This window comes from Gracilinanus agilis, chromosome 1 (genome assembly GCF_016433145.1).
Source record: "Gracilinanus agilis isolate LMUSP501 chromosome 1, AgileGrace, whole genome shotgun sequence".
Taxonomy (NCBI): Eukaryota; Metazoa; Chordata; class Mammalia; order Didelphimorphia; family Didelphidae; genus Gracilinanus; species Gracilinanus agilis.
Window position 1 is genome coordinate 755055455 of NC_058130.1, and position 25506 is coordinate 755080960.

At 41.5% G+C, this 25506-nt stretch overlaps 1 protein-coding gene across 2 annotated transcripts in view; it reads left to right on the forward strand.

Annotated features, from left to right (window-relative positions):
• Positions 1 to 34: 34 nt before the first annotated feature.
• The window catches only part of ATP2A2 (ATPase sarcoplasmic/endoplasmic reticulum Ca2+ transporting 2), a 60127-nt gene continuing 34655 nt past the window's right edge, over positions 35 to 25506 (forward strand). The window contains exons 1-5 of one of the 2 annotated variants that reach the window (XM_044673446.1): positions 35 to 327; positions 1309 to 1326; positions 1418 to 1500; positions 9452 to 9556; positions 15183 to 15321. In XM_044673446.1, the coding sequence (XP_044529381.1) occupies positions 210 to 327; positions 1309 to 1326; positions 1418 to 1500; positions 9452 to 9556; positions 15183 to 15321 (463 nt within the window). In that variant the 5' untranslated portion in view covers positions 35 to 209. The remainder of the gene's footprint in view (positions 328 to 1308; positions 1327 to 1417; positions 1501 to 9451; positions 9557 to 15182; positions 15322 to 25506) is intronic. The other variant, XM_044673453.1, reaches the window with a different exon arrangement.

The following is a 25506-nucleotide window of genomic DNA, read 5'->3' on the forward strand; positions in this document are numbered from 1 at the left end:
GGGGGAGGGCGCCCGAGGGGTGATTCAGCGCTCGGTGGAGCGGAAGGAGGAGGCGGCGGTCCCGCGGCTGCTGCTCGCTAGTGCGGGTGCCGGGCCGGCTCTCGGGAGCCTGGGCCGCCGCTGCCAAGTCGATCCCAGCGCGTCCTAGCTAGCGGAGCGGGAGGAGCCGGAGGCGGCCCCGGGCGGGCTCGGGCTCGGGCTCCGCAACCATGGAGAACGCGCACACCAAGACCGTGGAGGAGGTGCTCGGCTACTTCGGTGTCAACGAGAGCACTGGGCTGAGCCTGGAGCAGGTCAAGAAGCTCAAGGAGCGCTGGGGCTCCAACGGTGCGTGCCCGTGTGTGTGCCAATGTGTACCCGCAGCAGTGCGGCTGCGGCCAGGGAGGGGGAGGGGGGCTTCAGTCGCCCCTTGTAGGCGCCCCTGGGGTCCCTGTCCTGGCTGGCGGAGGACGGGAAGCACAACAGCCCCTCCCTCTTATCTACCTCCCACCCTTGAAGGGGCTTGCTTTGCGGAGGAGGGGAGGGGGACCCACGCTTTTCTGCAACCCCCCTCCCCCCACGGAGGGACCTCTTGCGGCCTTGTCCCTCTGGCTCGCCCGGGAGGAAAAGCAGGCGCCCTACTCAGAGGGGTCCCCTAGCCCCCCTCCCCCGCCTCTGCAGAGGAGGGGGCCCCCGCGGAGCCGGCAGTCTGGGCGTGGAGAGTCCGCATCTGGCAACACAGGCGGCCTAGGAGAGAGGGAAGATGGCTGACTGGGGCTCCACCTCGTGGGTCTCTCCCACCCGGGCTTCCCCGCCCCGGCTCCCGCGACGAGCCCCCCCCTCCCCCTGCGAAGGGCCTTCCCCGGGTGGTGAGGGGGCTCGGGAGTGGCCACTGAGACAGGCCCATCGGCCTTGACCTTCCAATTCTGCCCGGGGGAATCACCCACGCAGCCTCCAACCCTTAGAGAGAAACCGAGCAATGGACCGGCAGAGGGAATCTGCCTTCAGTGGACACCCGGTCTAAGGAGTTGGGGAGTCTCGGACCTTCTGGGCCATGAGGCAGGAGAGTGACCTGCCTGAATTGAGTCCTTGGTGGGGTCCCCTCCTTAGGTGGTTCCTGTTTCTCCCCGAAATGTAGGCACAAGGTCATTAACCAGAAGGTGATGGTCTGTTTCTGCTCCTGTCACCTCCGTGTGGATGATTGTCTCTAGCTAAAGGTTCCTTCTTCCAGAATGGAGGGTGTTTAAATTTTAGAGAGAAACGGAATATTGATGTCTTGTTCTTTTTTTTTTTTCCTCATGTTCCCCTGCAAATCTCTGCATTCTACAGAATTGCCAGCAGAAGAAGGTAGGTCGTTTGATGAAGTTTTTTTCCCCTTATTGTTTGTTGTCAAGGCTTTTGAGGTAACTATTATAATAATTTGTATTTCTTGTTATAGGGAAAACCTTACTAGAGCTTGTCATTGAACAGTTTGAAGATTTATTGGTTAGAATTTTACTGCTGGCAGCCTGCATATCTTTTGTAAGTATAAAAACATTTTCATTTTGTTTAAAAAGAATCAGACAGCCAAATGTTGCTTGGATGAAAGTTGGAGAGCTAAAAGCCGAAATAATGAGAATAAATATGTCATGTCACAGTACTGTCTTTGACATTTGCCATTTGTGTTCATATAATGTAAACTATTGATTTTTCTAGAAAGTAAATGAATGTTTCAATCTGCGGGGTGGGTTTTTCCTGTGTGTTTTTTTTACTACAGGGATTTAAAGCTAATTGATTTTTTCCAAATATATTTTGTAGAGCCAAATATGCTTCTAAAATCAACGTGGTGTTTTTTTTTTATTATTAGGCCTTTTTATTTTATTTTTTTAATTGTGACCTCTTTATTAAAGAGTTATAAGATCACATGAAGATGATGATGGGGTCATTGTCATCTGTAAATAGCATTTACCAAAGGAATATTCCCAGTTGCTTTCCCTTTCTGGTAATAGCAAGGTGACAGTTGCTTCTGATGGTGACAGGAATGATGACGCTGGTGATGGCTCTGTGGTTGACCAAATTTGGTCACTGACCTTCAGGGTTGGTGGTATGTTCATCTAAGTCAGACCCCCACTCCCCCCTCCCTTTCCCTGACCTGACTATCAAATAGATAGAACTCCTCAGTTAGACAGGATGACCAGTTAGTTCGGCTTGCTCTGTTCCATATACAAAATGTTTGAACTGGGCAGTTTCCTGGTTATGTGAGCTCTGAATTCTACCTTTGCATGCAAGAACTGTGAGGTTGCTAAGAAACAAGAGAGATGCAAAGAATAAGAAAGAGCCTTGGGAGGTGATGGGGGCGAATATGTTCTTGATAAGTTATTAACCGATTTGTTCTCTTCATCATGGAATTCTTATGTGGGTTATTCTTTTTCGAAGCCCAGAGAACATTTCTTAGATGTGGTAAATAGAGCCCAAAAGACTTGTAAGGAAAGATTAGAAAATGTGGTTCTCTTAATGAAATAAAATAATCCCATTCACAAAAATTTTTCTGCTGTCCCCTCCCCCCTACACTCTACCCCAACTTGAGGACAGGAAGCATTGGTTCTGATGTGACCACATCTGCTGGTTGCTGCATGTGTGCCTCTGGTTTTCAGCTGGGGACTGCTTTTAAAACCCCCCAAATGACCTCCCCAAGGTGAATTCATTGGCAGTTGGGTGTGCTATCAGCTGCCCCAAGAGCCACTTTCATCTCTCCTTTAGCTATCTTTTCTCTGTCTTGCAGGAGAAGGTGGCTTGAGGAATAAGCAGAGACAATGATTTGGAACTATAAATACCTGAGTTGTTTCCCAAAGAATAGCTCTAAAAGGAACAAGCATTCTGTAGACACAATTTCAGTGCTGAAAGCCCCAAATGAGCTTTTTCCCACTTAAGTGTAGTATAGTATACATCACAATTACCCTGAGAGTGCCATTAATTACCTTTAGGGTATGGCACTTGGAGGAAAATTGAGGCATGGTACCACACAGCAAATGAATTGCTCCCAAACTCATAATATGGCTCTTTGCCCTGATATTTTTTAACTTAAATTACCTAGTTTAATTCTAGCATGTCTGAGAAAATTAGTCATCTTTGGTATAGATTAATCAATTTGCAGCTTAAGAGGCACAACCGGGTATGTTACCACTAACATGTACTTGAGCTTTTAACTGCAAATACTGTGTGGATCATTCAGGAACTAAGTAAGTGCTAATAGTCCTGAATAGTTTACATAAGGAATAAACAGTAGATGGCTAAAGCACATTGGAAATGACTTTGCTGCCTTACCTTGAACTAATTGCAATTTGTTGAGAAGTAGAATAAAATGTGAATTTGATTTGACTTCATGAAACAAGGCAGATTGAATATTTAGGCTGGTGAATGCTTATACCTTTACATGGTTAAAATGATTTTAAAATTCATTTCTGGGCTAAGACAGCTTTGTACCTCGGGCGCATGAAGCCACCCGGGACTACTTAGAGGTTACATCAGAAGCTTGGTCACGTATATGTTTAAGGAAAATTAATCTTAGTTGCTGATTAGTTGATACTAGTAACACAGAGATGGAGAAATCAGTGTTCGGGAAGTTTTAATCGAGCTCTTGAAATTTTGGTTGATCTTTTTTGGACACCCCCCCACACACACACTTTCAACTGTGTGATTTTCTGTCTGTATAGATTGTGATCTATACAGAAAGGGAGAGAGGAAGGGTATACATCTATGTAGTTTAGCTTATTTTAAAATCTTAGCATGTGTTGGATGTTGAAAGGATAGTTTGTTGTGAAATTTTAAATGAAGTTTATGGTTTCTGGGAATTCACTTACTCATTTTCAGAGTATTTCAGGCAGTGCTGTCATCCTCTAACCTTTACAGCTCCATGGAAGTGACATCCCAGTTATCTTGTGGTGGCTACTACTTGGAATTGTCCAGGATTGTTAGTGTTTTTGAATTTTGATTTTCTGGGGGCTGCAGCATGATGAGTCTTGTCACAAGTTCAAATCTCAGTCCTGTTATTGAAGAGCTTGTGTGACCTTGAGCCACTGAACTCCTCTCTTAAGTTTTATTTTTTCTCATATATAAAATGAAGAGGTGTGAGACCAGATATCCTTAAGGTTCTTTTCAGCTCCCATTCTGAGATTGTTTGGTAGTAATTACTGGAAAACAATTTGAAAATGAAAGTTGTTTAAATTTCATTCGAATGGCTGAGCAAGGAAGGCATAGAACAAAAGCTGCTATACTGTGTAGCAAATTGTTTCATTCCTTGTTACATTAGCTGCTTTTAAAAAAAATAATGGTTATTTCCTTTATTTTAACAAATGTATTTTTAAATGTTAGATTTTAATGTGTCTGATAGAGATGAGAGAAATATGTGTTGCGTAATCAGTTCTTATATTAAAAAATTTGCTCAACTAAATATTATGTGATGTTTCTTGTGACTACTTGGTGTGCTAAACCAGAGAGTAAACTGTTAACTCTAGTTAATATTCTGCCATAGTACAAGATTGGAAATTGCTTTTATTTTTACACTGGTGACTTATAGGGATTTGTTGTTGTTCAGTCATGTCTGACTTTCCATGACTACATTTAGAATTATCTTGGCAAAAATACCGGAATGGTTCACCATTTCCTTTTCCAGCTTATTTGACAGATGAGGAAACTGAGGCAAACAGGGTTAAGTGACTTCTCCAGGATCACACAGCTAGGAAGTGGCTCAGGGCAGATTTGAACTTAGATCTTCTGGACTCCGGTTCTGACTCTCTTATCCACTGTGCCACCTAGGTACGATATTCTCCAAAGAGTATTGGAAAGACCCTTGGTCTAGAGCAGGGGTCGGCAACCTTTTTGGCTGTGAGAGCCATAAACGCCACATTTTTTAAAATGTAATTTCATGAGAGCCTTACAGTGCTCACAGTGCCGCTCCTGTAACAGCGCCTGAAAAAAAAATTGACTTTATGGCTCATGCAGAAAGAGCCATATCTGGCCCTCAGAAGAGCTTGCCGACCCCTGGTCTAGAGACACACAGCCGAGAGTGTGGATATAAATGGAGTAGCCCTGAGAGTCTGAGGTTAATGTTTATCTTTTGGAAGGTGCTAGGAATTTTTTTCTTTTTTCTACATAGATTGACTTAATTCAGTTTCTGATAAACCACAATTAGCTAGAATAAAAGCTTCTTGGTATTTCATTTTATTAATCAAGTCCATTTCCAATATCTGGTTTGCCTTTCTCATGAACCTCTTGAACTTCTTCAAACCCTTTCTAATGAGTGCCAGCACTCATACTTCTCTGTGGCCCCCTCCTTCCCCAGGTCCTAGAACAAGGAGCCGTATCCAAGTTCAAAGAAATGGTTAGGTTGGTTGGAATAGCCAGTTGTGTGTGGTTGGCTTCTACTGGTTAACAGTGCTGATTCCTGTGGGTTTATGGTTTGAAATCAGCATCATTTTTCTGTTTTAAATTTATAAATTATATGTTTAGTTATCTGTTTTTTGATGTTTCTTCCATCCTTGGTTATACTGAAGGCTCCGTTAATAACCTTTTCTAATGCTGTTTGTAATAGAAACGGTTAGCAACTACTTCTGTGCTTTAAGGTAAGCCTGTTATGGGAATTTATCAGTATGTCATCATAGTTCCTGCCTATTCTTCCAAAATATTAATCTAATGGAAGAAAGAAGCCTTTTGTGTTGTCTTAGGTTCATGTCAAAAGGAAAAGTGCAATGAAATTTTTTTAATGGAAAGAAATTTTTTTTATAAGAAATGAATTTCATCTTAGCCTTGAACTAAAGAGAAAAGTCTTTGTCAGTGGCTATAAGCATTTAGGTTAAGTGCTGGGAATAAGAAAGCCCTCAAGAAGCTTATTATATTCTAATGTAGAAGACAGTTACAGGGGATGTGGAAAGGATGTGGAAAGTAGTCTTAGCCTGGAAGACACTAGCAAATTGGGAAGGCTAGGAAAGGCCTGTAGTCTGCTACTTAAATTTGTGTCTTACAACCTGCAGCCAAGAAGGAAATTCATACTCCCTCTAACAAGGTGTGAAGCTTATCTTAGAGTTGCTAATGCCTCACTGACCTTTAAGAAAGGCCCATGTTACTTCTCAAGTCCAACAATTTTTTTTTTCTAACTGGAGAATTAAGTTTCCTATTACTAATATACTCTCCTTGGCAAGTGTTTGCAAGGCCAACATCAGAGCAGCTGTGATCTTGCATCCATCACAATTTATCACTTCCTCAGAGAAGTTGTCTTTCTGGCATTAGGCCTAATCCTCAGAGTCTGCCATAGTGTGCTGTGTGTCAGATAGCCTGAGAATGAAGGAAAGCCTCTTTTTATTCTGTCTTGGCCCTCAGAGCCCTTGCCTGGCTTTTTCTTTATTCTCTCCTTGTCACCAGCATTTACCTGGAAAACACTTCTTAGGATCTGCCTGCCTGATTATTTTGATTATATTCTAATTCCTCGCCCCCTCCCCATTTTTGTTTTTGTTCTTTGTCCTTAAAACTATCAAATATTAGGTACTTAAATACTGATTGGAGTGGACTATAAAGATTTACTGTGACTAGGTTTCTAGTCAGAGCTATTTTTGTCAATTACAAATATGTTCAATAATCTGTTAATTGTGTATTAACACAATTAATTTAGCTTATCAGCCACTGTTACTAATATTTTTTTTTAAATACAGAATTTATTTCATCTGTCTTCAGAAGCTGTTCGGTTAAGTCTGAATTCTTTAATTTGGACTCTGTTTTTAAGATCCACATTGCCAGTGGGGTCACCTTATCTTCCTCCTATCACTGAATTAAAGAGGGGGCAGCTTGTGGTGACTCAGTGGTTGGAGAGCCACACCTAGAGAGAAGAGGTCCTGGGTTCAAATTTGGCCTCTGATACTTCCTAACTGATCCTGGGCAAGTCACTTCACCCCCATTGCCTAGTCCTTACTGCTCTTCTTCTTCTGCCTTGGAACCAATACACAGTATTGATTCTAAGGTGGAAGGTGAGAGCTTTAAAAAAATTTATGATAAACCTTGGGATATCAGCTTTGGCACCAATAGGTGACAATTGCTGGCCTTAGTTTTGTATGTAGCACACTCTTTTTTGGTGATCCCATCATTACCAGGTTTGATTTGAATCCTATATTAATGTTTGTGGCTATTCTAAGGATCTAAAATAAAATAACATGCCTTTTTGAAAAATGCTTCTCCTGATATTGCATATGGCTGAGGAAGTGTCTGAGACCAGATATGAACTCAGGGCCTCCTGTCTCTAGGCCTGACTATCCACCAAGCTACCTACCTGCCCTTCTTTTGAGGTATTGATACATTTTGCTGAATTTTTTTTCCCTTTCTGTTTAAAAAAAAATCTTTGTTACAAGGGATAGTTCTCTGGGAAAGAGAGATACATCAGGGAAAGGGAAGGCATGTTAAAAGGAAAGGATAGCAATAGAACCTATTTTTAAAAGAAGAAATATGTTCTTCCTGGTCATTATACAACTTGCCAGTGATTTTATTCTCAACCATCTTTTAGGAAATCTGAAATATAAATTTGGTGTAAAAATCTTTATTCTAAAATATTAGTAGTTGCTTTTGTTTCTATATCTTACATAATCATATCTCCTGATTAAGGGAATTCAAGTAACTTTTAATTAGCTGATCTCTTTAACATAATTTTCATAGCTTGTTTCCCCCTTTGAATTGTATGTGAATGGAAATTTGAACCCTAGAAATTGCTTTGAGAATATAGTAATATTCAGTTTTCAATCCAAATTAATTTAGCAAGCACTTCTGTTGACTATGTACAAGGCACTATTATTAACTATCATTCCCAACCAAAACTGTATTTCATACCAATAGCCAGGCTCTTTCTTAACTAAGATCTTCCACCCTTTTTGGATTCTCTAGTTGAGGAGTAGGTGTTATAGCTTTTCTCAAAAGCCAGTGGTTGGTAAATCCTGGGATAGCTTCAAAGGCGAGCCCTGCATTCAAGGAAAGTATAGTCTGCCAGAGCAGTTAGATGTCAGGCTGTGGCTCCCTGTGCCTCAATCTCTTCTTTTTGAGCTGTTTCTCTCTGGTGGTTGTGAAGAAAGTGCTTTGTAACATTACCACTTAAGCTTCATGTATTAATTACTTTTATTTATTTTTTAAACTCTTACTTTTTGTCTTAGAATTGATATTAAGTATTGGTTAAAGCTAGGCCAGTGTTGAAGGTTTTCACGTTTGCATGCCCAAACTGTGACTTCAAGCTGCCTGTGAGCCCCCTGTATTACCCCAGAGAGCAGAGGAAGTGCTTACTTTGGGTGACGGGACAGAGGCAAGACATGCAAAAAATGTTCTCGGGTGCTGGGAAGAGGGGGGAACTGAGTAGTTTACCCCCTCTTCCCCCCCCTCCCCCCCACATGGGATGGGCACACATGCCAATACTTCACCAATGCTGGGCTAGGCAGTGGGGATTAAGTGACTTACCCAAGGTCACAAAACTAGGAAATGTCTGAGGTGAGATTTGAACTGAGGACCTCTTGTCTCCAAATCTAGCTGCCCCTTAATATGTTATTAGTTGAAAGGGTTAAGGAGGTACAAAGTACTAGGATCCTCTGGAGCAGTGGTTCCCAAACTTTTTTGACCTACCGCCCCCTTTCCAGAAAAAATATTACTTAGCCCCCTGGAAATTAATTTTTTAAAAAATTTTAATAGCAATTAATAGGAAAGATAAATGCACCCGTGGCCATCACCACCTTCCTGGATCGCTACAGCACCCACCAGGGGGCAGTGGCGCCCACTTTGGGAATCCCTGCTCTGGAGGAAGAGGAGATTGTTCTTGGGTTAAGGGAGCCCTCAGATGGGAAATCAGGGTTTCATAAAGGCATGGTTGAATTGAATCTTGAAAAATGGGCAGATGTTGGGGGATTAGACCATGGTCCCATTCTTCAAGACCCCAGTTGGCAGATAAAATGGAATATTTATTTGGATTAGTGAGTAGGTCAGTTGGGTTGGAATGCAGGGGAAGAGAGAGTAAGGTGGGGTGAGAGATTGAGGTCTTGGATACCTGCTAAGGTAGACTCTACCTTGAGTAATGGAGCATTATTGAAGTTTTGCAAGATTTTTGTTGTTTTTCTCGCACAAGGATGGCATGATTGGAGATATTTTTGTTGGAGATTAATTGGGCTCTTGCAGAATCTAGGATGGACAGATTGGAGGCAGGGAGGCGGGGTTTATTAGGATAATCCAAATGAGGGTTCAGGGTACAAGAACTTACCTAGGATGGTGACAACCCAAGTCTCTGGCTACCTTGAAAAGGAATGCAATTGTATTTTCTGCTCATGCTCAACACTTAGTACATGGATATCTAGAAATTATCATGAGCAGCCAGGGGCTGGTCACAGTCACCCTGCTATTCTTGGGCTTTTTCTGGGAATGTTAACAAAAATCTCCTAGCACTTAAGTACACTTACTGTTGCAAATATAATTTCCTTTGCAGGTCCTGGCCTGGTTTGAAGAAGGTGAAGAAACAATCACTGCATTTGTTGAGCCTTTTGTGATTCTGCTTATCTTAGTGGCCAATGCAATTGTGGGTGTGTGGCAGGTAAGCCAGAATGTTTGCCTTTGCATTAGACTACTTCTGGATAGAAACCCTTTAATTTTTTGACTGTATGATTATTGACTAGTGGTGTTAGCCAAACCATACTCTCAGTTTAATCCCGGAAACAGGTTCCTTTTTCACTCTTAATCTAAGAGCCTGTAATCTTTGGAAGGGGTCAAGAAGAAGGAGGCATTTTGGGCTTTTTTTTCTGTTTGCAGCAAAACTGTCTTTTTCCTCTTATTTACCATTGCCCTTTGGGATAGTGGGCTGAGAAGGGTACTTGTGATTTACCATAAAGCGAGGTCTTTTTTCCTTGGATTTTCCCTCCCTGGTTGGTGTCTGGGAAACAATTTGAGGACCTCAGCATCAGCTCTTGCTTTTGGCCTATGCTTCATGTAATAGAAGTGGCAAATGTTTAATCCATGTTAGGACATGGCTTCTTTCCACAATATGCATCTTTCTTTTCAAATAGCTCAACCACTGTGTGCTCATGGATTATAATCAATTCAATAAATACTAAGTGCCTACTGTGTGCCAGTCACTGTTCTAAGTGCTAGGGATAGTTTAGTATGGTTTATAAGACAGTAATCTACTACAGAAACATAATACAGTATGTTTCAAAATCAGATAGGAATGTCATGTTTATTTTTGGTTGTTTTATGTGCCTGTGGTTTATACTTCTCATGTGTCCCCACAATGAGCACAGACAGGGTGGCATGGTGAGAGGGGATTTTTGGTTATTCCTATCAGTGTTCTATATCCATATTGGAAATAGATAAGTTGGCAGGTTTTCCAGGACCATTGCTTTGTCTATATTCTAGGTAGACTTTAATGTGCTTGGAGAAATCAATACCCAAAGGTTTCTGAAGTTTTCCAAGAGTTCTGAGATAATATGGGTGGGCAGGAATGGAACCTGAAGAAGCTTGCTGCAGTAGCTCAGTTAGAATGGGATGCAGTGACCCCAGACGAAGAGACTACAGAGTGAATAATTGGCCACATTTGATCACTTATTTGTTAAGACTGACTTCTTGGCTCACCTTTGATTCCCATGTCCAAAGATCATTCTGAACTGGGAGAAATGGGGAAAACAGAAGGAAAATCTGGTTTCGGGGGGGGGAGAATGAGTAGTTGGGTGGTGGCAGAACAGACAAGCTCGGGGTTAGTGCTTCTTGCTAACATATTCTTGCTTAGAGAACGCTTGTCCACAGATGGTGGGTTATGGAGGCTGGTCCCTTGAGCTTTGTAGAATTTTTTTGGTGATATTTTATATTGTCATGGGACTTAACCTTTGTGTGTTTCACTAAGACACTGGGCTCAAGTTTCTCTCCCTGCTCACATTCTTAGTTTCTTGGTGACAAAATAGCAGTTTCTATTCTAGGATGGTATGACCAGGTAAGGATGTTGGCAGAGATGTCTCAAAAGGGGCCAGCAAAGCAATGTGGTCCAAGAGAAAGATGTGAGAGGGAGGGAGGGAACAAGAGAATGATACATCAGAAGAAATGATAAGATTGGGGTGAATTGTCTATCCTCTTTATATAGGGGGAATGTTTGGGAGGGGGCCATGATGTGGCTGTCTGGACACCTTCACATTCTCAAGCTTTAAACTAGCAGTGTGCCCTAGCCTCCTGGCACCATCCTCAGCTTTCCTTCTCTATAAAACTGGGGAATGCTTAAGGGTTCCTTAGAGGTGTTCCTTAGAGGAATCTTTGAACTTCACCAATGAGAGCTATTTCTGTTCTGTCTGACAAATATTGGCAGCTTGTTGTTTCAGTGGGTAGGGTGCCACACTTGGAGTCAGGAAGACCAAGAGTTCAAATTTGGGCTCAGAGACTAAACTATGTGAGCCTAGGCAAGTCATCCTCTCCCTGTGTCCCTGATGTTTCCTCATCAGTAAAATGGGGATAATAATGGCACCTACCTCCCAGGTTGTTGTGAGGATCAAATGAGATCCTATTTATAAAACACTTTGCAAAACAAGTGACTAGCTATTATTAATGATAAATTTAGCAACATTTGATTTTTCTGGGAATGTTTAGAAATAGTAACACTTCCCCATGAAATACGGTTTTTAAAGTTGCTATATTCTTTTTTTTTTTTTCACCCTTACCTTCTGTCTTGGAGTCAATACTGTGTATTAGCTTCAAGGCAGAAGAGTGGTAAGGGCAGGCAATGGGGGTCAAGTGACTTGCCCAGGGTCACACAGCTGGGAAGTGTCTGAGGCCAGATTTGAACCTAGGACCTCCCATCTCTAGGCCTGGCTCTCAATCCACTGAGCTACCTAGCTGCCCCCTAAAGTTGCTATATTCTTAAATTTAATTGTCATCCAAGGATAATAATGTGCCTTAGAGAACATGTTTCTTTATGTAGAATTGCATAGGAAAATTGGATTTGTTCAGTGACAATTCACTTTACCCCAAAGTTGTATCAAGTGCTGCTTAAAAAAAAAAACAAAAAAAAAACAACTTCAACATTCTTTAGATTTACAGAACATATTCTTGAACCCCAACTCCCCTGCTTTTTTTTGGACATTCTTCCTTTTCTATTCCATTAAGCTAAGTTGTCTTGTATTCATGTATGTCAAGACCTTATACTCAGATTCTTGAACTAGCTTAGGGGATTTGAGGCTCAAACATAGGTACAGTGATTTATCTTTTTCCCTGCTTCTCTTTAATTCCTTTTCCCTCCAACTAAAAAAAAAATCCATCCTTCCCCTTTTTTTTTAAGATAGTGGTAGGGAATGTACCAAATGTTAATTGGCCTTTTGTTTCTAGACCCTAGGAATGTTTCAGTTTTTCCATGTTCTTATTGAGGAAGCTTCTTTGCTCATTCTTAGTATGTAATTACAATATGATTAAAGTGTGACTTATTTTTTCTTTTAAGGATCTACTTAAATTTTAGCTGTCTGGTGAAGTTCTTTTCCCTACACATTCCCAATATGGGCCCAGGGAAGTGACACTGAATTGACAAAGAAGCAAATTTCTTAAACCTGCTTCTAACTCAATAGCAGCCATGCTCACAATTCTTCCCCAAACCTCCATGAGGCATAAAATAGAATTATAAGGGAGTCCTCAAAGTATAACTTCACTGGTTTGGGCTTTAGAATCTAGGCTGAGGAGTAGATTGCCTAATTGCAAGGAAACACAGGTGTATGTTATCTCCACCCACACACTGAGTAAACCTAATATGTGAAAATCTAACTAGGCTTTTTAAAGTGTTTTGTGTATATGAGACTACTTTAAATTGCAAGGTTCCCACTTGCATTTAAACTTGGGTTTTCTCAGTTTAGCTTAACTTTACTATATTAGTATATTTTCTTTGGGCCTTTTCAGGTCCATTTACATGGCCTTCCTAGGGTCCTGTTCAGCTCTTGTGCCTGTGGTCTTGTTGATAATCTTATAGCATAAGAGTGAGGAATACTTAGTCAACAAGCATTTAGGTGCTGGATAGATACAAAGACAAAAGGGAAAATAGAGCCTGCCTCTGTTTTCAAAGCTTCTATTCCAAGAGGAAGACTGATCCATGTATAGGTGTTTATTCAAAATTAATACAAGGGAGCAGCTAGGTAGCACAGTGGATAGAGCCCTGGGTCTGTGCTCAAATTTGGCCTCAGACATTTCCTAGCTATGTGACCCTGGCAAGTCACTTAACCCTAATTGTCTAGCCTTTGCCACTCCTGTCTTAGAATTTATACTGACAGAAAGTAAGAGTTATTTGGGCAAAAAAAAATACAAGGCCAGTTGTGGATGAGATACCTGCAGCTACAGGGCTTTAGGCTTCATGTAGAAGGCAGAGCTTGAGCTGAGTCTTTAAGAGTTGGGGGGGATTGTGGTCAGGAGTGTTACAGGCATGCGGGACATCAAATACTGAAGCATTGTGTAGGAGATGAATTATTGTCCTATGTAACACAGAAAGAATGTGGGACCATGGGGAAGTATAATGTATGATAGGGCAGGAAAGGCCTTGAATAGCCAAGCCTAGAAGTTTGTTCATATTCCTAAAGGCAATAGGGTGGAAGTTCTCATTGTACTAGGTGAGGATGTGGCCAGGCCTCCCCTTTAGAAAAATCATTTGAGGGCTATGGTGGGGCTGGGAAGAGACTTGAGTCAGAGAGCTCAATTAGACTGTTGTAGGAGTTCAGGTAAGAGGGGATGTGAGTAGACAGAAGCGGATGAGTAGGAGAGATGAAGTATGAGTAGAAGTGACAAGATTTGGCAACTAGTTGGACATGTAAAATGAGGGAGACTAGGATGATTTCACAGACATCAAGAACGGATCGACCAAAAGGATGGTGGTACCCCTCAACAGAAATAGGGAAGTTTGGAAGAGAGGTGAGTTTGTGGGGGGAGAGACTAGCACTTGTTTTGTGCATGTGCAGTTTGAGGTGCTCACCAGATATTGAACCCTAATAGGCAAGTTTAAAATTGCTGGTGCAAGACCTGGGTACTTGGAAGTGGGTAGGGGGAGGCAGAAGTTACCAGCAGGTATAGAAGTGATCCTTAAACCTGTGGTAATTGGTTGCCAAATGAGAATTTAGAGAGGAGGGCCCAGATGGTCAACAGACATTTATGCTGAGGGTCTCCTCTGTGCTAGGGACTGTGCTAGGCATTGGGAGGACAAAGATGGAATTAGAAAATCCTCATTGTCACTGGGAAGACCAGCACGTGTTCAAGCATAGACGGAATAAGTAGAAAGAGAAGGAGGTGGGGGTGGGGTCAGAAAGATGTCCTGTAGGTGGTGCCTGAGCTCCATGGCCTCGAAGCCAGCTGGTGAAGGACTTTAAAACTTAAAGCAAAGGAATGTATATTTTATATTTGCCATGGGAAACCAGTGGAGTTTGAGGTTCTGCTTAAGGAAAATCACCTTGGTGGTAGTGTGTAAGGTAGACTAGAATGGGACTGGCTCTGACTGTTGCTTTATCAGGTTAAACTTATCTCAAATATGCTCCATTGGATCCTTTTATGAGAAGACCACTTGTCCTAGCATCTCTGGGGCCAAAATTTCTATGACTTGTGGGAAGTGAGGCAATTTTTACTTCTTGAGAGAACTCCCATGTGAACTTGAGCAGGTCTCGTGTCTGGCCACTTTCTTTATCTAGAAAATAATCGGGTTGAACTAGATGACCTCTAAGGTTGCTTCCAGTTCTCAATTCTGTGACTTGAAGGGATACCAGACAGGTCCTGGCTTCTTCAGACACCTGTGATAGATGATGACGGGGTGGAAGGGCTGCAAGAACTGCCATTGTTTTCTGTCCTCAATCTGTGAGGTCATAGAATCTTTCTATTTTTAATGTAGATCGTGAGTAATCTTGTTAACTGAATTTTCATCAGAATGACCTTAATTTTGAGAATGATATGAACCACAAAATAACCTTGACCACATCTTCCAAGACTAATTTTCACTAAACTTGGCCATTCTGAAATTTGCTTGGCTCTTTGGTTTAGAAATTAACTTCACTGGTATAATAAAAATAAGAGATTGATAATTCACAATCTTGCTTTGTTTTGTTAATTATGGTAATATTGCCATCAGTAACACTTATGTCTCTTCCCCTTTTAAACCCCACCCTACCCTAATCTGTTTTTAACTCCTAGTAGGTTGGCATTTAATACTATATATTTTTTCCTTATAGGAAAGAAATGCCGAGAATGCAATCGAAGCCCTTAAGGAATATGAACCTGAAATGGGTAAAGTTTATCGACAGGACAGGAAGAGCGTCCAGCGGATCAAAGCCAAAGACATTGTTCCTGGTGATATTGTGGAAATAGCTGGTGAGTAGTTGGGTCATGTGGTGTTTCCCCCCCCTCCACCCCCCCATTGCAAGTAGAAGCATTCTGTTTTGGAGTGTTTTGTTTTTCTTAAGTCTTGTGTGTTTATCTGTAATTACACCTAAATGAGTGCTCTTGCATATATGAATTATCTTCTATCACATTTTAGGAGTAGGCTAGCATCAAAACAGATCTTTGCTATTTCCTGAATTATATGTTTTAAAAGTGTTTTGGCATCTTCCCCTACACATTGACTACTAAATTTTTCTGTACAAGATTTATTTGAATTGCTGTATATGTCTGGTTTGTGTGTGCTGTTTGTGCTAGAATACCAATACTTGAGAAAGATAACTGAAATTGTTAATGTTTTATGTTTGGATCTAGTGATTGTTTGAAGGCTTTGTAAATTAAGGACATAAATTTTTCTGTTTTCATCCTCTATACAGTGGGTTTTTAAAAAACAATAAACAAAACCAACAACTGTTCTTGGTCTTAACCTGTGGGAATTAATAGGTTAAAGGGACAAGATACTGTTTACTAATTGTTTCTCTCTTATGAAAGGTTTTGTTGGCTCGCGAAGCCATGTAGAAAACATTATCATAAAGAATAACTTATTATCACTTAACCTCTGGGCTTCTGTGTCCTCATCTGTAAAATGAGAGTTGAATCTGGGGAACTCAAAGGCTCTTCATCTCTGAATCAGACCCTAAAGGGATGCCAAAGACTGCAGGTTGTTCATTCAGGCACTCACCTATGATGTTTTAAGTCCTTACTAAAATCCCAGAAGAAAAATTCTTGTGGAAGCCTTTCTGGTCCCCTCAATTCTGGTCCTCTCCTGTCAATTATTTCCTATTTATTCAGAATAGCTCCTTTATAAGTATTTGTTGTCACCCCCATTAGCCTGTGAGGATCTTGAGGGCAGGGACTATCTTTTACACTCTTTTTGTATCCTTAATAAATGTTTGGTTTATTGATTGATGGCTAGCACTGTGCATATCTCCCAATGACTGTCAAAGATGAGACCTCCCCATCCCTTTTAGAGGGAGTTTACCTTCTAATTGACTTTTGACTTGTTTTTGTGATCATTTTATCCATAGAGCTTTCTACTGGTCTGACTGGGAGGGGAGTGGTTGTTAAGCCTAATGTCATTTCAATTAAGGCTACAAAAATGGCACCCTGCACAGCTCCCTCTTGGGCCTAGGAGCTAACATTTGGTCTTTGGAAGGAAGTCATTTTGTCCTAGGGGTCATTATCAGCTGGAAGCTTTGTTCCTGAAGCAGGGCATTATTATTGTAACCAGCACTGTTGACTTTAGAACTAAAGGTAACCAAATGAATGGTACCAGGAAGGGGAAGTGATTTAGTCACTGTTAAGAGTCAAAAATGACAACCACACATTTCTGTAGATAGCACTGTGATTTATAGAGCTTTCCTTCTAACACCCCCCCCCCCCCAGGATGCAGGTAGTGCATCCATAATTACCATTTTATAGAAGGGGAGACCTGAGGCACTGAGAGCTCCTATATATCTTATCCAAGGTCACACAGAGCTAGGCAATGACCAAGTCAGGATTCAGGCCCTTTTCTTTGTCTGCCTACTTGAACTTACCCCTCTGTGGAGGCAAGTCTATTAGCAAAGACAAAAAGGAAATGGAAGTGTTTGTCATTGATGCTTTTGTATGAAATGTGGTGGGTGGAGTGTGCTAAGTCACACTGCATAATTTAAGGGTTTGTGAATAATTCTGACTTCTTTTTTTTTTAATAATCCCCCCCTTTTCAGCTTCCTGGCAGAGTACACATCCTCTGTCAGCCTTAATGATAAGGATATTAAGCCATTTCTTACCATTCTTAGCTGGTGAGACCATGCTTAACATTGAATCTAAGCAATTGCTCTTAATTTGCATCAAGAGATGGCAATACTCTAGAGCTCTCTGGGAAAGAGATTACAGAAGAGCAAGGGAGAAAAATAAAGTTCTGAAGACATTTTGAAAGGATAAATAAATGCGGACTCAATTATTTTTAGTAGAATAAGGGGGAAATGTCCTTTAAGAGGTCTCACTAGGAACAAAAGGGAGGAATTACCAAAGAACAGAATTTCAGATTTGGGAAGTGTCTCAAGTGTCCCAAAGTATTAAGTGCCTGATCCAGGAATGGAGCTGGATCTAGGGCTCTTTTAAGTCCCATCTTTTAAGTCCATCCCTCTCTATAGAGACCATCTTGAAATTCCTACCACCTGTCTAGTGGCCACAGTCAGTTACCTTTGCTTGAGGAGACCTTTAAGGAAGGGGAAATCATTACCTTCCAGAGCATCCCACTTCATCTGAGAACAACCATTAAGTAATTTTAACAATGTTTTTCCTTATGTCAAGCCTAAATTTTGCTTCTGCAGTTTTCCCTTGTTTTTCTTAATTCGGGCAGGGGGTGGGGAGATAAAAAAAAGATCAAGTCTAATTCCTTCTCCATAGGACAACTCTTCAAGTACTTGAAGATACTTTTATGTTCTCCCTAAAGTGGGCTCTTTCTTCAGTCTATTCTCAAATGGTATGAACTCAAAGCACTTCTGCTGATTCTCTTCTTCTGCTTATCCACTTCATTCTTAGAATATGGCATCCCAGATGGAACAAAGTATTCCACCTGTGGTCTGATCAAGGCAGAGAATATAACAGTTTTCTTGCCTCCTTTCCCTTGAAATCTTGCCCTAGAATCTATGGGGCACATTAGCTTTCTTAAGTGCATGCTATGTCGTTGGCTTTGAGTGAGTTTGTAATTCATTAAAGCCCCTTGTATCTTTTCTACTTAGGAAGTGGATTTTTTTTTAACTGTCATATGAAGACTTTAAAGTAAATAGGGATAAATGTAATTAACTCAGTTCAGCTCTTGCTTGGAGCTTGTCAATCTTTTCAGATCTTGGCTCTTTATCCTACTTACTCAAAGGGAGTACCTCAGCATCCAGTCCAGTCGTTTTCACTTTGAAGATGAGAAAACTAAGAGAAGCAAGAGGACTTGACCAAGATATGTGTGTGTGTCTATGTCTGTCACACACATATGCATTTTGGAACAGAGCTAAGATCAGAACCAAGCTATTGTGCCATACATTTGTTGTTGCTGTCAAGTCGTGTCCAACTCCTGATGACTCCATGCTGTACATGAGGTTTTCTCAGCAAAGATACTGGAGTGATTTTGCCATTTCTTTCTTCAGTAACTTAAGGCAAATTAGGGGTAGAGTGACTTGTCCAGTGTCTGAGGCCAGATTTAAACTTGGGCCTTCCTAACTCCAAGTCCAGTGCATTATCCACTGAGCCACCTAGCTGGCTGTAACATGTATATTTTTTCATATCCTTTTGTCTGTCTTTATGAACCTCTCTTCCTCCCTCCCCCCCCCCCAACTTCGAGTTGAATTACTTAATTTGTCTCACTAATAGTAGAGTAACTAATGTGATATCAGGATAAGAGTATGGAGTGACTGAAGACTGGTTTTTGTTTGCCTTTTCTCTCTCTTCTGGGGGACCTCTTGCTGAGGAGACTTGGGCTGATGGTGGTTTGTAGTGTGGTGGTGAGTTTTTGTTATTTTTTTTACTCTTCTGCAAAATAGGTGGGACACTAGCCTTCCCTGTTGTAATTACTGCTGATGAGGCAAGAGTTGGAAAGCAGGAGACCTTGAAAAGCCAAAAGTGGTGCAGATGGCTTGCTGTGCACTTTCTAGTCTCCATGAGATTTGTAGGCAAATAAGACCCTTTTGAAAGCATTGAGATTCCTTTCCAAAGCTTATTTAAGAATAGGTATATAAAATTCTGTTCTATAAGAATTCACCCCCATTTAAAACAAAATGGGGTGTTAAAATCTTTTTTTCTCCCTCTCAGAAAGAAGGTGCATTTTTAATATAAGCTGTAGAACGTATGGCAACGGTGAGGGGTGAGGGATGACAGTTGGGCAGCTCAGGTATTCCACTGATAGCCTTGCAATGTCAGAAGAAGGTAGGGAAAGCTTTGGACATTCTGGGGTGCACCCTCTGTGATGAATTTCTGAAAGGGCCTGAATGAGAATCATAGACAGAGGTGGATTTCAGTCCTACATTGCTCATAGGAACCGTATGCTTTTATTCCAAGTCATCAATAACAGTGTTAAACAGACTAGGGCAAAGCCAAGATCCCAGGGGCATTCATTGCACTGGTGTCCTAGCAAGCTGAAATTGAACCACCAAAGACTTCTTTCTGGGTCTGGCCGTTGAACTAGTCTAAAATTCACCTAACTGTACCATAATATATACATGTATAGCTTACATGTCTCTTCTACAAAAACATCGTAGATATATAAAGATGTTTTTCTGTGGTTTGGGTAAAGCTTAAATCTAGCCCAGTCACCCTGTCAGAAAGGAGAATGAAGTTTTTGTGGCATGACGCCCTTAGTGATTACCACTTGCTTTTAAAAAATATTCCCCAGCCCATTACTAATCGTATGTTCTAGAATTTGGCTAAAGAATTGAAATTTAACTCATCAACCTAGAGTTGATCAATTCCATTCTCTTGTTCCTTTGGAGGGAAATCGGCAGGTACCCCTTCTGTTCACTTCCTTCACAAATTACTTAGAATGGCTCAGCAGTTCTCTGTTTCTATGCTAGCTCTGGTATAGTTCATCTGGGCCTGCTGACTTGAACTTAAGGGTAGATTCTTCACACACTTCAAGGTAAGGGACAAAAAGTATTGCTTATATCCCTCATGGCAGCGAGGTCCATGCTAAGTCCATCACTTTAATTCCTCTTCCTAAAGAATCCCCAGGAAAGGCATTCTTCCCAGGAGTCCTCCTTCCCCTACGCTTTCACAGCTTTGCAGTTGGAAGGAGATAGCCCCAGGCTTGCAAACACTATTCAGTGGGCACTTACTTCTCAGCATTTCCTTTAACTTGCTATGATATAGAAAAGGCTTACTTTTAGGAAAAGGAAGAAGAGAATCCTCACAAGTAAGTTAGTATTTTAAATGTAATTTGGTAGTCTTTTTTTTCCCTATGAAACCTTCATTCTAAAAGTCTGACATGAAGATAAATATCTTTTCTCATAAACTAACGTCCATCCCTAAGAGAAGATGTACTACCTTGATGTTGGAGCCTGTATTTGTGTTTTTGTTTTTTTTTTTTCTCTTCATGGAGACTTGACCTTCCTGGACTTTAGTCTAGAGGTGAAGCCCCCTGTTGATGTGTTTTACCTAAAAATTCACTTGATCTTATAAACTTAGGGCTCCTCTTGTTTTAAAAATGCAAGTTTTTATACTGTCATGCTCTCCTTATTCATTAGCTACTTCTCTGTTTTGAGCATCTGGACTCTCCCATCTAAAAAACAAAAAACCTTCCCTTGATCATACCATCCATCCCCTCAAACTGCTGTCCCCTCTTTATTTTCACAACCATATTCCTAGAAAAAGCTGCCTCTCTGCTTGTTGCCTCTCTTCTCTCACCTCTCACTCACTTATCATCTCCTTGTCATCTATTTTCCAACCTTATTCACCTGAAATTGCTCTCCAAAGGTTACCAGTCATGTCTCTGCTTGCCAGATGCTTGACTTCTTTCAGTCCCTGTTCTTCTGGACCTCACTGCAGCATTGGGCATGGCCACTTTGTCTCCTTTCCAGGTTTTCATGACTGTTCTTCTAGCTGGCCGGCATCTCCTCAGTCTCCAGAGCTGGATTGTCCCCCAAGTCTTCATTTATGCTGCAGAGATGTGCCCCAGAGCTCTGACCTGAGTCTTCTGTCATTTATCTATATAGTCTCTCTTGGTGAACTTAGCTGTTCCCAGGGGCTCAACTATCATCCCTGTGCTGTTGCCTCCTAAATCCATAGAGGCAGCTCCAGGCCTGCATCACCAATTAACCATCTCAATGGGTCTTGACTGGCCTGTCCAAAGCAGAACTCCAGATTTCCTCCCCTCCCCACCTCAAATCCTCACTTCCTGCATGTTTCTCTGTTGAGGGCACCACCATCATGTGTCACTCATTTCTCAAGCCCTGAATCATTTCATGACTCTCACCCCTCATTTACAGTCACTTGTGGAGGCTTGTCAGTTTTACCTCCCCAACATCCTTGGATCTGCTCACGTGGCCACCAGCCTCATTCAGGCTTGGAGCACCTGTGGTCTGGGCCTTCTCTTTGATGTCCTTGTTTTCTGCTTTTTCCCATCTATCCTCCACATACTGACAGAAAGCCATGGTTCTGACCCTGGTGCATATATTTATTTTAATATATTGTTTAATACATTCTGGATGGGGGGCAGCTGGGTGGCTCAGTGGATTGAGAGTCAAGCCCAGAGATGAGAGGTCCCGGGTTCAAACCTTGCCTCAGCTACTTACTAGCTGTGTGACCCTGGGCAAGTCACTTAACCCCTGTTGCCTACCCTTTACTGTTGTTCTGCCTTTGAACCAATACATAGTATTGATTTCCAAGACACAAGGTAAGGGATTTTGTTTTTGTTTTTTTAAATACACGCCAGATGAATAAATGAAAGAATTACAGCTCATGTTCATGTAATACTTTAAGGCTGACAGTGGGATGAGAAGTTTTGAGGTAGAAAAAAGATGATTTGCTCTATGCATGTTCAAGTAAGTTCTGCTTGTGACTTGGTTTATTCAGAGAATTCCCTTTAGATTAAGTCATTTGTTTAAATTTAAAGTGTATAAATGAGTTTAATTATCTTTGGCTCAAGCCACAACTTTTAGGCTTTTCCCTCCCTAAGCCATTGGTTTAAAGAATATCTATTGGGTCATTCACTTTAGTAGCTGGGCAGGTAGATTGGATAGGTGATGGTATCTCTTGAAATATACTGTATGTCTAATACCATGGTGAGGCATTCAAAGTCACCATATAAGTTCTGTGGAGAATATATATTATAAACTGTCCAAACAAACTGAATCCCTGAGGCAGAGATAAGGGTAGGATAGGGTGTTTGCTAGCTAGTTTTATCCAGTCCTAGAGGTAAGACTCTTAAGTATTATCTGTGTCAAATGGAAGCACATAGAATATCTAGCCTTTGACTTGACATTGGCAAAAAAGTTGACCATGTAAGGCAGGGGGTCAGCAACGTATAGCTCTTTCTGCAGGAGCCATAAAGTCCATTTTTTTTCAGGCGCTGTTACAGGAGCGCACACTGAGCACTGGACGGCTCTCACGAAATTACATTTAAAAAAATGTGGCATTTTTGGCTCTCATGGCCAAAAAGGTTGCCAACCCCTGATGTAAAGAATCAATAGAACGCCTCTCCCTGGAATACCTCTTTGAGCCATGAATTTTTTAGGCAAAAAGCCAGTGATATTTGTATGTCACAGGTGAATGGCAGAAATCACCAGCAGGTAGGTTTCCCCACTTCCATTCTAATTCAGTTCACCCCAGTTGCCATGTTAGGAGCTAATATTTCGAGAACTTCTAGATGTGTATACATAATCTAATTTGATTTTACTTAAGTTTGTTAGGTTTTTTCTTTAATCTGTCTCACTTTTAATAAGAATGAGTAATTTAATTGGATCCCCCATATTGACAATTAATTACAAATATTTTTTCTGTCTAAATAAAGATAATTCCAAATCTTTGATTTATGTGATTCAGAGTAATAAATTGAATGAAGATTGGGCTGATTAAAAAGTTGCTGTCTTTCTGCTAAAAGTATCCATTTTAGACATTGTCTCTCAATTTACCCCATTCTGGGCTTAGGAATAATAGACTCAATGCCAGAAAGGGGTTCTATAGCTAGTTGCTTTGACTAGGCCTTTTCCCACAGTTATGTACACATTCTTTGTGAACTACTTTGAATATGTGGGCTTTGCTGATTTGGAAATCAGATTTGGAAAGAGATTTTGTCTTTGGTTAAGAAGGGTGGGGAAAACCTTGAGGTCCCTAATCAATCTGGCTACTTTCGTTGCATCACACCCAAGGACCCACTAATACCCCTTCTAATGGACTGGCTGTGCTAAGGACTGTGCTTCTAGCATTGTTTCTAAGGAGAAACGGGCAGGAGGGGGGAAAAAAAAGAAAAGGAGAAAAACAAACCTCAGAGATGTAGCTACTGCAAAAGTACAGAGGAATAGAGGTTGGTAGGTAAAAAAAGGCAGCAAGTGGTGCCTGCTTACTTAATCAACACCTTCCAGACAAACATCTGGATGGCTAAGGATCAGATAGCCCAAACTAGGCCTGATTGAGAGGGAAGTGAACAAGCTTTAAGAGTTTTGAGGATCATCTCATCACAGGTTAGAAGTAAGTGAAGATGAGATAACCCCAGAAGCTTCATTTTAGGTGTGTGAATTGATGGGATTTTTAGCCTGCTGTTGAGGTCATTCTTCCTTTGACCCTATACGGTCCTGGTGTGCAGGATTGTTCATGAACAAACTTCTTTGTTTTAGAAGCCAGGGCTGATGAACAGAATAAAGATTCTGATGGCCTGATTGATGTGTTTCATACTCTGGAGCCAGGCTATATTTAAGATAATTTGTATGCAGTTAGTTGTTTTTGCTTTAGAATATGTTTAAAAAGGGATTGCACTTTGTGACCTTCACTTGGCTTTTTTCTTTGACCTTAAATCTAATGCCAAATGTTTGGTAGTGACAGTTCAAGAGGGGGAAAAAAAATCCAATTTAAAATAGTTGAATATCAGGAATAGAATTTTCACTTACCACAGAAGTTATGATAAATTCCACATTCAGCCCATATGTGAAAGATGGGTCTTTGCAGAGGGTGGCAGTCTGCTCTTGACCCTGGCACTGGTCAGTTGGATGACTTTCACAAGGTCGTAGTGGCAGAAGTCAGAGGAGAGTACTGCTGATTAATCATGCACATTTATCCACAGTAAATATTGGCATGTGTGCAGCTGGGGGCATTCCACTTTGACTAGAATACTGAGTGTGTCGGACAGGTAATAATAAAGAATATTGTGCTTGCTGTGTGCCCAGCGCTGTCCTGAGTGCTGGGGATACACAATCCCTACCCTCAAGCAGCATCTAGTCAAATGAGAGAAGATAACACATGAAGAAGCTGCGCAGTGCCACCAGGGAAGAGAGGAACATGTGAAGTTAGAATAGAAAGATTAGGTTGAAACCAATAAAAGACTTTAAATGCTAAACAGAAGGATTTTTCATCCTGCAGGTGGGTAGGGTAGAAGGGAGCCACTTCAGGTTGTTGAGAAAGTCTTTATTTTAGGAATTTCAGTTTAGCAGCTTGTGGAAGGTTGGAAGGGAAAGGCCTGGAAGCAGGGAGATAAGTGAGGAGGCTCTTGGAGAAGTCCAGGAGAAGCACCAGGGGCAAAGATTTACAAGTGGAAACAATTCTAGAAGCTTCCAATTAAACCTTCTCTTGTAGTCCTTAGAGATGACTGGGAACCCCTGATGTCACCAACTGGTGGAGCTGGAATATGAGCCCAGGGCTTCCCAGCAGTCTTCTGTGCCTCGTCAGATGAATACAATGGTTGGGGAGCATAGATTTCACAGTGGTAGATTTACAATGTTACGCCATGAGTTAGTATGCACACACATAGATTTATGTGAATAGAAGCTTTAAACACACAATAGTTTGGGGGCTGGGGGAGGGTTAGGCATGACCCCAGGGGTGCAAACCTTTGTGACTAGAAAGGGAATGAAGCCCCCAAGAGAAATAGAAAAGTTGGGAGAGGAAGGTAGGCCTCTAGAAAAAAGATGAGCCCTGTTTTAGACCTGTGTTTGAAATGACTATGAGACACCCATGTAGCAGACTCTAGTGGGTGACATGAGGCTAGAGCTCCCATAGAGACCTTGGAGTCAGCTGTGTAGACACAGGTTTCATCTGCATAGAAGTAAAAGGAACCAGTGGAAAACTATTGATCTCAAGAGAGGAAACAGTTGAGTAGAGAAACCAGCCTGAGACAGAGCCTTGGGGGCCCTCAGGGCTTGGAGGCACACAGAGCATGGATTTGAATGGTCTGGCAGAGGAGACTGGTGAAAGGGAGGCCAGCCAGATAAGACAGGCATGGTAGTAGAGGGAATCCCAAAGGTGCAGGGTGGTCAGCTAGGTCACAAGGCAGTCAGGTTTAGCAACCACAGTTTATTGATAACCAGGGAGCATGTTGATTAATGGAGAGAGTGAAGTAGAACATCCCACTGTAGACAGCTTCCTCTAAGGTCTTTGGTGGTTAAGAAAGGGAAGAGGTGAGAACTTGAGAAGGGGCTGAAGGGTCAAGAAAACATTTCT